This window comes from Seriola lalandi, unplaced genomic scaffold (genome assembly GCF_002814215.2).
Source record: "Seriola lalandi dorsalis isolate HSWRI2012SDOR001 ecotype SW California unplaced genomic scaffold, Sedor1 jcf7180002054883, whole genome shotgun sequence".
In the NCBI taxonomy this organism is placed as follows: Eukaryota; Metazoa; Chordata; class Actinopteri; order Carangiformes; family Carangidae; genus Seriola; species Seriola lalandi.
The window spans coordinates 1,302,239-1,312,838 of NW_019525658.1; the positions used below are offsets into that span (position 1 = coordinate 1,302,239).

The 10,600-nt window shown below is 38.1% G+C and overlaps 1 protein-coding gene across 1 annotated transcript in view; it reads right to left on the minus strand.

The window, feature by feature from the left end:
• man1b1b (mannosidase, alpha, class 1B, member 1b) overlaps positions 1-7,756 on the minus strand; it is a 21,133-nt gene extending 13,377 nt beyond the window's left edge. The window contains exons 1-4 of the mRNA XM_023397610.2: positions 7,517-7,756; positions 6,586-6,705; positions 4,570-4,678; positions 935-1,053 (exon numbers count right to left, since the gene is read on the minus strand). Coding sequence (XP_023253378.1) covers positions 935-1,053; positions 4,570-4,678; positions 6,586-6,690 — 333 coding nt within the window. The 5' untranslated portion in view covers positions 6,691-6,705; positions 7,517-7,756. The remainder of the gene's footprint in view (positions 1-934; positions 1,054-4,569; positions 4,679-6,585; positions 6,706-7,516) is intronic.
• Positions 7,757-10,600: the final 2,844 nt, after the last annotated feature.

Consider the following 10,600-nt stretch of genomic DNA (forward strand, 5'->3'; position numbering starts at 1 on the left):
TTCCTAATATCTGTATTTCAAATACTACATTATCAATAACGCCCCTTTCAAATTTGGTTTGTAATTAAATTACCACTATGACAGACTCATTTCCCTGTGAATGAATTTATGATGGGATAATACTAATTTCTTCTGACAAAGTCTGGGATAGAGGAAAGTTCAAATGGTACAACAGGATGAAACGCTCTGGCAGATGTCTATTAACAGAACACATTAGAAACACTTCCTGTCAACAATGCTAAATTATTGCACAAGGGATATTAAACCAGTGAGTGACCAGTCAAGTCATTCATAAACTAGCCACATTAAACTGAGCTCTAACAAAATGAATGATAATTTATTCCAGCCTCCCATTCTGATAAAAGTGAGGTGACTTAATATTCAAAAGAACTGTTTTGTAATCTTTCTTTCTTTCTTTCACCTCATCCAGATACACATCAGTGACAGTATTGTTTACTATCATCCCCAGTTTTAAACATATTATATGTCATAACTCACACTTCTCTTCAGAGTTTTTAATTTTGTTATGTTGCAGCTTTATGCTAAAAAAAACATTTTTCCCTCATCTATCTACACTCAGTAACCCATTATGACAGAAACACTGAACTTTAGAAAAGGAAAAACTGATATATCATTGTGACAGGTGCCTGTGGTAAACTCAACACACCTGTCTATACAACAGGGTCTCATAGCTGACAATGCAGATCAGAGCAGAGACCATAAGGAGGAAGAGACTACCTGCAGAGCAAAGCCACAGGATTGTGTAAAGGTTAACATCAGGGGAAGACTACAAAAGATTTCTGCTGCATTTTATGTTCCAGAGAGCACAGTGGCCTCCATCATTACATGGAAGAAGTTTGGAAAAGCCTTGTGGTTCACAACCTTCAGAAACCTTGTGATAACCTTCAGAGAACAGAAGGAGGGGGATAAAAACCTGGGATAGTTGCTCTGGCAGAGCTGGATGTCCCTGTTTGACAGGCTCAGGCAGCACATGAGGGATGACGGGCTTCAGGACGCTGTTACTGTCTGTGTCTTGCTCTCCATCTGTAAGGCCTCAACACACACATCAAAAGACTTAGCATGAAACCATTACTGAAGGAAACCATCACACTGATCCATAATACTTTTGTATGCAAACCCTCAGGCCCCTCTGGGCAAATTCCATATTCTGTTGATTTGTTGATTTTGAACTGAAAACTTCTGCAGCAAACACATTAAAATCTGCCTGCAAACGTGCACTGCACAATGCACTGTTACTTATTTCATGGCCATATTGGAAATAGGAAAAACAAACAGTAATTTGAGTTTGGGCACACTACCGAGTCAGTGCTGAGTAATTAACGAGATAAACCTTCCTGCTGGTCTTTTGCAGTCTTATGGAAGTTTTGCTTTGCACAGCAGATGTGCAGTTTCCTCTGTAAGTTGTCTTGATCTTCCACAGTTCCCCCTCACTGCCATTTCTTAATGACATTTTGAAGAGTAGAAATTTCAACGTGGAAGCACTTTGATTACTTGTTATAGCCTTTCTGCTTTGTAGGCATCAAATTGCTTCTTTTGCTTCTTCTTTTTCAGATCCTCACAAAATTGTCAGGATCCCATTGTTGAGTGTGGAACTGTCAGCTGACAATTCCTAATGACAATTCTTGACCTGCATTTGGCCAGGAACACACTGGATACCTGGCTGAGCGTGGCGGCTGAAGTCACTGAGCTGCTGCAGCTCTGTCTCTCTATATAGAGTTTGCAGGTTACTGGAATGTTGGATTTCTTTTAATTAATTAATTTCTGATTTATTTTTTACAGAAAACGTGACTAAAATGTCTCTGTCTCCGCATGTAGCTGTTACATTGGTTAAAAAATATATCTATATTTTATCACGTCTAGATCATATTTAGATTCAGACTAGACCTAACAACTATAGTGGAAGGTGTCAGTTTAATGTAATGTTGCTGGTATGATGTCAATGTGACATCAACGGGTCTTTTCTCAGTCTGTTTTTGCTGGGAGACGCATGCGGGAGAGGTTGAATCTCTAGATCACGCCACACAGCCGCTACATGATAGAGGCACATTTTGCGCGCCTGTCCACAGTCGATGTGTCTGCTCTAATCCGTTAACATGGGCACCTTAATGAAAATCATCCCGTAATATAATCTAGAGATTTGCGTCCCCCAGCAAGAATAGACAGAGAAAATACTGCTGATGTATTGACAGCATACTAGGAACATCACATAAAACTGACAGCTTCCACTAAAGTTGTCTATGTGTAGGCTGAATCTCATTATGATACAGACATGGACAAATTTTAATATATTTTTTAACCATTTTAGCAGCTGCATGAAGACATTTTAGTGACGTTTCCTGTCAAATATAAATCAGAAATTAATTAATAATGAGGAGAAATCCAACGTTCCAGTAACCTGCAAACTCTATGTAGAGAGACAGAGCTGCAGCAGCAGAGACGCAGCCGGTGTGAACACACGCCTGATTCTCAGCAGCAGGTCAGCGACTTCAGGTGCCACGCTCACGCCACACATCCAGTGTATTTCCGGCCTTACAACATCTAGTGAGTCCATCCAGGCATAATGAGTTGTTGAAGTTGTGACACTTCATAAATAGAGAGATGCAAAGGCCACAAATCCTTTTTTTCTTTTTTAAATTAATTTAACAACAAGACTAGGTCAAAACTGAGGCCTGTGCTCTTAAGCAGGATTTGAGGTTATTGAGGTAACTTGAAGTTTAACTCTGGGTTTTCAGTCCTAGGATGGTGGCCCACTTGTTACCAGGGTAAATCACCATGGTAAATCACCATAGTAACTGATGCTGAACTCCTAACCTCCTCATGGCAGGTTAACTTCAGAGGATCAGATGAAAACCTGTCAACAGCCAAACTCAAGACCAATCAGATCACTGGATAAACTGAGTCATCATTTCTACAGGATCCTGACAGGGACAAAGACTTTACAATAAAGTGATCAATAATTAAGATCAGTAGACAACTATAAATCAGTGGAATAGTTTTGCTATTCCAGACCGTGCATGTGTCCAACTATTCTAGCTTCATTTGAACTGAACACAGACTCTTTAATCCGACAGGATTAAAGATGAAGCTTTTACTCTGTTCTTCATCACCGCAGCTCAGAACAACATGAGGACACTCTGTGACCAGAACTGGAAATAAAAACTAAACCTGTGATGTCTTTGATTAGAACAATGATCCACACACTGTTGAATATTTCCAATATTATAAATTTGATTGATACATTTCAAACATTCCAGTCAGACTGACTCATCAGACATCAACATCATCATCAACTCCTCTACTCTTTTCTTTTTCGCCTCTCTGCAGCAGAAACAGAAATGAACTTTAACCTTTTATCTGCTTCACATGCTCATACCACTTTGTTCATCATCAGATGAAAGAGTGAAAATACTCAGTAAGAACACTGTAGGATATATTGTAACACTTATTTACAACATATCCTTAGTCTGACCTTAATAGAAATTATATGTAGAATTTTATTTTATTCTAGTCATGTGATCATATTGTTTAAATTTCACCTTGTTGAATATCACTTTTGGACGTGGCTGTAACCAAAATTACTAGCAGGTATCAGTGTTTCTTCTCATATCATATTAAGTTGTTTATTCGTGGTTGTGACGATGTTGTTTATAATTAACAACTCTGCCTCTTTCACTTGAACGTGCTCGTACCTGGACAGGTAAACCCAGAGTTAACTGAACTAGGTGATAACCAGCTTCGTAGTACAGGTTATCAGGACAGACAGTGTGAGGTTCAGTTAAACCAGTTAACTGGTTAAGGACTAAGCCCAAATGTCACGTGCTCTACCACGTGAGCCATCGAGGCCGAGATAGACTATCTTTTTTATTCAGTCTCTCACACAGAGCACAGCCTCCGTCTGGATCCACAATAGTTTAGTCTTTATTTACTTCAACTCCAGAACATCACAGAATTTTATTAGAGGCAGGTTTTAATGTCTAACTCCCTCTGTTTGATATGTAGAGTTGGTCATAGTCGTTAGTACGAAGCCTTGTTACCGATGACTTCTCTCTCTCTCTCTCTCTCTCCCTCCCTCTCTCCTGCTCTCTCTGCTCGCTGTGTCTTGTGTTGCGTTCTTCCTCTGCCTCCTTTAGTAATAATGATACATGGAATCAAAGTAGTTTATTTGCTGTGATCAAGGTGAGGCTCAGTTATTGGAAAAGCTCCTCCTCTTCCCTGCAGTTCCTGAGCAGCTGAGAAACCAGAGTGGCTGATGCAGTGGTGGAAATATCATCTGTCTGTCAGTCAATCAGTCAGCCCCACTGTTGTGGTCCAGCCAAAAAGAAATGTTCATTTTTAATGTAGTTTTCTTTACTTCTTTTCACTTCCAGCAACAACAAAATATGTAATTTGCCCAAACATCTGCATACAACTGCACACTTACTTGTCTTAACTGCAAACAAGACAAAACACTAATTATCCTACTTGCATTCAACAACCAGAGCTCCTGACAGCGTGCCAGTGGCTCAGACAAAGGACCCCATGGGAGATGTTAAATTTATGGAGCCTTACCTTTGAGGTGTTCAGTAACAGTAGGATAGGAAGAAATTCCACAAATGAACAGAAGGATAAGGAGGAAGAGAATGAGGCTCCGCTGCAGTCTGGACAGTTGCTTCCATTTCTGCAGGCACATAGAAGAGCAGGAGATAGAGAATAACACCAGTTACTACCCAGTACCACAATTTATAGACTTTTATAAAAAATAATGATAAAAATATCAACTTAAATGACATCTCTAGGCTGCCAGGTGTAGGTTGATGTATATGACAATTCCCAGGTAAGAGCAACACCAAAAGCAACCAACAAATTGCAGGCACTTTGCAGCCTGTACATACAACTAATTATTAAAAATATACACTCAGCGGACATTTTATTAGGTACATCTGGCTAAAACTAATGAAGTCTAATACAACATCCTCCTTCATGAATGTTGTAATGTTCAGTTTTTAAGAATTTGTTTTAGAGAGTCAATGATTCCCATGATGAAGGATGTAGTGTGTGGAGCTGTGTTGCATTATACTGAGAGGTGCTCCTTTTTTTTTTTTAGCCTACATTCATTGTTATAAATAGCGTGGACAAAATAATATAAAACACCTGGACACCAGGGCGCCATAGACTTTATGTAGCAGTACTTATGTGTTTATATATTGGTTCCAAATACCAGCTATTGGTCTCCTTGATTACTAATAATCAGTATCAGAATCGGCCCTGAAGAAACCACATCGTTTGACCCCATCATTGTTTCTTATGTTAATCACACCATGCTTACTTACTTATTTATGCTATTTGAACATGAAATTATTCACACACCACTAAAAACACTAGGGATGTCCCGATGAAATTCATCACTTAGAATGGCCAGCCCATTCCTGTGGTAGATGATTCTATCAAAAAACAAATTAAGAACTAATGCTGCACTAAACAGAACTGTGATAGGAGCCATATATAATATTTTCAGTTAAAGGAATGGAGCAATGGCCCTGCATCATCATATTCTGTTGTAGCACCATCATTCCACCTCTTTACTTGGCTGCTCAATTAATGCATACGTTGTATAAATATTTACTACATGGTAATTACAGAATCATACAGTGTACACATAGTATAGAATATGTAAAATAAGTTGCTAAATGCGCTATTTGAAATGGTACCGTACAGGGCTGCTCGATTATGGCAAAAATCATAATCACGATTATTTTGATCAATATCGATTATCACGATTATTCAGCATGATTTCTCATTGCCACAGTGCTCCAAGGTGTGTGAGAGCGCTGTCCCGCCCCTCTCAAAAGTTTTCGGAACTTCTGCATAGGGAACAGCAAAAATGCATCATAGACAAATGTCCTAATCAGTAGCGGAGTTGGTGAATGTGCAAGAGAACGTTTATGTTGCAACAACAAATACGCAATCTGTTTTCCTAATTTCTTCAGTACCAAGAACTGAACTGAAATTTGTTGTGAAACAGCACAATAATCGCTTTCTCTCGATTACCTTGTTTTTATAATCGTTGGAGGCCAAAATCATAATCAAAAATAAAATTTGGTTAATTGCCCAGCCCTAGTACCATAAGCATACCTAAAAATTCTGGAGAGACCCCTGTGCCCTGCTTTCACAAATATAATACATGTATAATATTTTTTTAAACATACAATATTTAAAATGAAGAAAAATATCATAAGACAGAACAAGCCCAGCACTGCTGTGTTGTTGTGAGTCTACAAAATAGCAACTAAAAAAATCTAACTGGACCCAACAATGACACCTGGAGAGCTGATCAAAGAATTATTACAGTTGATGGTAAACTGAATATTTCACAACATCAAACACCCAAGGAGATCATGCATTCTCCAGATCCACAGTGTCTTTTCCTACAGATATAGTGACTAGCAACAGCAACTACAGCCAGTGATGGGAAAAGTGGGACACAATATAGTGGTGTCCTTTATCAGGTCTTAGCAGGGTGGGAAACCAGAGCACTGTGAAGATGAGAGCAGAAAGGGAAATCCTTCCATGATGCGACCCACTTACCCTCCAGCAGGACTGCCTCCTCCAATGCTTACTGTTATTGTAACTTCCACTTCCTTGTCCAGTAAGGCTTATAGATACATAGTCCTGTCGAGATGGTGGGTGCATGTCTGTAACCCAGCCCTGGAGGAAGACACACATTTAAGTGTAGTGTGACTGAGAGAGAGAGAAATATCTGGTGATGTGACATTAACCCACTTCGAAGCAAGCTAGGGGAACAAGATGCAGCTAGCATGTCAGCCTGGCTGGTGAACACAGGTGTGCTTGTGGTATAATGACAAACTAGCACCAACCTGTCACACTTTAAGAGCTGAGTATTTAGCTTTATTTAGAGGTTTTGATGCTCGCTTAAGTTGCTGTAACCTAAATCCACACACACACACACCCACACCCACACACCCAGCCCAGTGGCTGCAGCACACTTAATGCTAAGTAACATGTAGCTGGTTAATGCTGGTCCTTATTCATTCATGGGGAATATAAGCATTTATGTTAATGGTCAGCACAGTACAGCTAGCTAGCTACATAGCTGTAGCTACACCATACAACGCAAAGTTTAATCAACAGGCTGTCTTAATTAAGAATGTTAACCTTGATGTTAAATGAATATTTATATTCATAGCTTATCCAGTAGATACAAGTTTACAGGAGGTACTGCATACTAATTTACTGTAACCACAGAATAAACATTTTACCTCTCGTACAAGAGGCTAAACTCATAGCCCCTGTTGACGGCTACCTCGTCTAGGCGTTAATGGATCGAAGTAACGTTTTAGCGGATTCGCAGACTAACTGTGGACCGAGGCATGGCTTGAGGCCTAAACTAACCAATACCACAGGCAAATACTCGGAACACAATTAAAGTACGGCAGAAATATTCTTTGAAAAAAAATGTTTTCCTGCCGAAAAAAATCAAAACATGTACTGACATTACCTTGAAAAGTCTCCAGCGTTACATATGCCACCAGTCTAATCCACCAACAGTATCAGCGTTTCATTTGCCGTTAGCTCAACGTTAATGAAATAGCCTCGGGGGTCTCTTCATGTTTAAAACACGTATTATTGTACAGACGATAAAAAAAAATCTGCTAGTTGAATGTAATCCACTTGTAGCTTTGGATGTGATGCTGCTCGCTGACAACAACAAATGATTCAGACACATGCATGCTGCCTTCACTGGTCACCTCGAAATGTGGTAAATACTAGTACTACAGTTGTACAGTACAGTACAGTACAGTAGTACTTTGATCTCTGAATGGTAATGTTTCAAAAGACATTCATTCAAAACACTCCTTTTAGTCATTCTGAAATGGGTAGTATTTTTTCAATTACATTTATTACATCATGTGAAATTATCATATTGTTAATACCTAAATTCCTTAGGTTCACAACTGTGACAGATGTGTTGATGTAGTCCCAGTTTTTCCCATGTTTTTCTTTTAGATTTGTTTGACAGGTTTCTAGGCTGTGCTATCACGTATGCCTCTACGACCCAAACACATCTCATGTCCCCCAACTGTGTAGTATTTAGGCTGCGGCATTCTTCCAGCCTATTCCCAGACTATCTGTGTCACTGTTGTAATTTGTAATAAACATAGTGATAGTGATAGTGATAGTGATAGTGATTCATACATATTTACCGTAACAACTATATTAATATTAAAGCTGTGTGTCATCCATGACTTCAAGGAAGTGTTGTTTGCTGAATGTGCCCACTGGAGGGGGCGCGGTTGTGAAGACGATCATGTACGTTAACCAGATGGCTCTACTGAGCAGTGCACTAGCATCAAGATAGAACAGTGGTTCCCAACCTTTAACGACTTAATACGAGAAATTTCTTTTTTATTTATTTATCTATTTTTTCTTCATTTATTTGCATGATACATACATCATCACCATACAGATCATGTCTTGAACTGAGGGAAAAATAATAAAAAATAATAAAAATGAAAGATGAAACAAAGAAATAAGTAACCAAAATTACAAATTAATAAATATATAAAATAAACTATACTTTGATATATACACTTGCAAACTTTAAGTTATCTATCTTTACACTATCAAGACATAATTACCCTGACCATCACTCTGTTACTGCTGTGTACAGGCAATTCACCCCATAGCCTCTTAATCCAATTTGCCCTCTTTGGATGACATCACTTGGATCTCTGGGCAAGTAACACATCAGAGGTTGCCAAATATCCATAAAGCTGTTGTCATTTCCCCTTAGCCTGACACTGAGCCTCTCCATTGGAGAAAAACTAAAATTTTCCTTATACCACTGAATTACAGTAGGGGGGTTTTCATGAATCCAGTTGAATAATTTTTCTGGCCAGAAAAATAAATTTGTTCAACCGTCTAGATCTTCTCCATAATTCTATTTTTTGAAGGCAGCCCTAATAGAAACTGGCCTGGATCTTTACAAATCATATGCTTTATTATTGCACTAATTTCTGTAGTTATACATGAACTTATTCTTGGACAACTCCAAACACAATGCATATATGTCCTAGCTGTCAATTTACATGTAAGGATTAGGATTAGGATCTGTTTTGTTCATAACATGGGGTGACCTATGTTTCCTGTGAAATATTATATACTATATTTCTTTAAATTTATTACTCAGAAACAGAAAGTGGGTGGCTCGACTACATCCCCACCAGGCATCTTCAGCATAGATACTCTCAATGTTTACCTCCCATCGTCTAAAAAGCATTTCAGTACTATGCTCTTTACAGCTCTGGAAGTTATTATAGAAATATGAAATAAAACCTTTATTCAAAGTAAAATCAATTATTAACTTTTCAATTGGTCCCAGCAGGTTTGCATCCTGTGTTATCTTGACATTTGTGTTGACAAAGTGGTGGACTTGAAGATAAGCAAAAAAGTATTTTTGTGGGAGTCCAAAGGTTTCTTGAACTTTTGCAAAGGACATAGAAAAATGATTATCATCAAACAAAGCCCCTATCACTCTAACTCCTTGTCCATACCAGGAATGAAATACAGCACTTTTAATACCAGGTGAGAAGTTCTTATTATCCATGAGTGGCGTAAGGTATGAAAAGGAACCCTCTGTACATTTTTAAACATTTGCTGTTAAAGCTGTTAAAGATTATTTAGTTTTTAAGACATTTAAAAACATCTATATTTAAATTTTTTATAATTATATTTTTTCACCAAAACTGTACTGTTTTCCAAATGATTTGTCGGCCCACTTGCAATACCTTCATGGCCCACCGGTTGGGAACCACTGAGTTAGACCATGGAACTGTTAAAAACATGGACAGTAGACTCTAGATCTGGGAAGTGAAGCCAACTGGGGAATCGCCTGAAACCTACATTCTTTCTAATCACCAGCAGGAGGCGACTCCACTGGTAGCAAATAAGTCTGTATAGAAGTCTATGGGAAAATGACGCTAGTTCTCACTTGTTTTATTACTTCAGTAAACTTCAGTTTATGGTCTCGAGTTTCAAGTCTCCTTCACTACAGCTTGATGTTCATTTTTTTAATCATAGGCCTATCTAGAGTAAAATAGACTATAAAGCCGGGTATGCTTTGGGGCATAGCTGCCATGTGATACATACTCCACATATACTGAAATACAATAGAATACATTATAGAAAAAAGGAGAGATGCAAAGTGCAAATTCACAATGTTCCAAATCACAAGCATAAAAAAAATGTAGTTGTAGTTGTAGAGTTGTTCACACTGAGAATAACAGGGGGAAGGAATGGAAACTTGTTACTTTATAATATTTAACATTTACACATAACACATATTATATAATACATTTAATAAGAAAATAACATACAGTAAAAATCACTTATCTAATACAGTATAACAATGACAGGTGCTATTTAGCATAATAATATTTGATCATTAAACTGAGGCTCATACTGTATAATACATAAGTAAGAATTTGAAAGTGTGACTTATAAAGGAGTATTCTTATATTGTTGTACTGTTACCTTTACTATTTTTTCATCCACAGGTTGTCATGCTGTTCTGCATTTATCT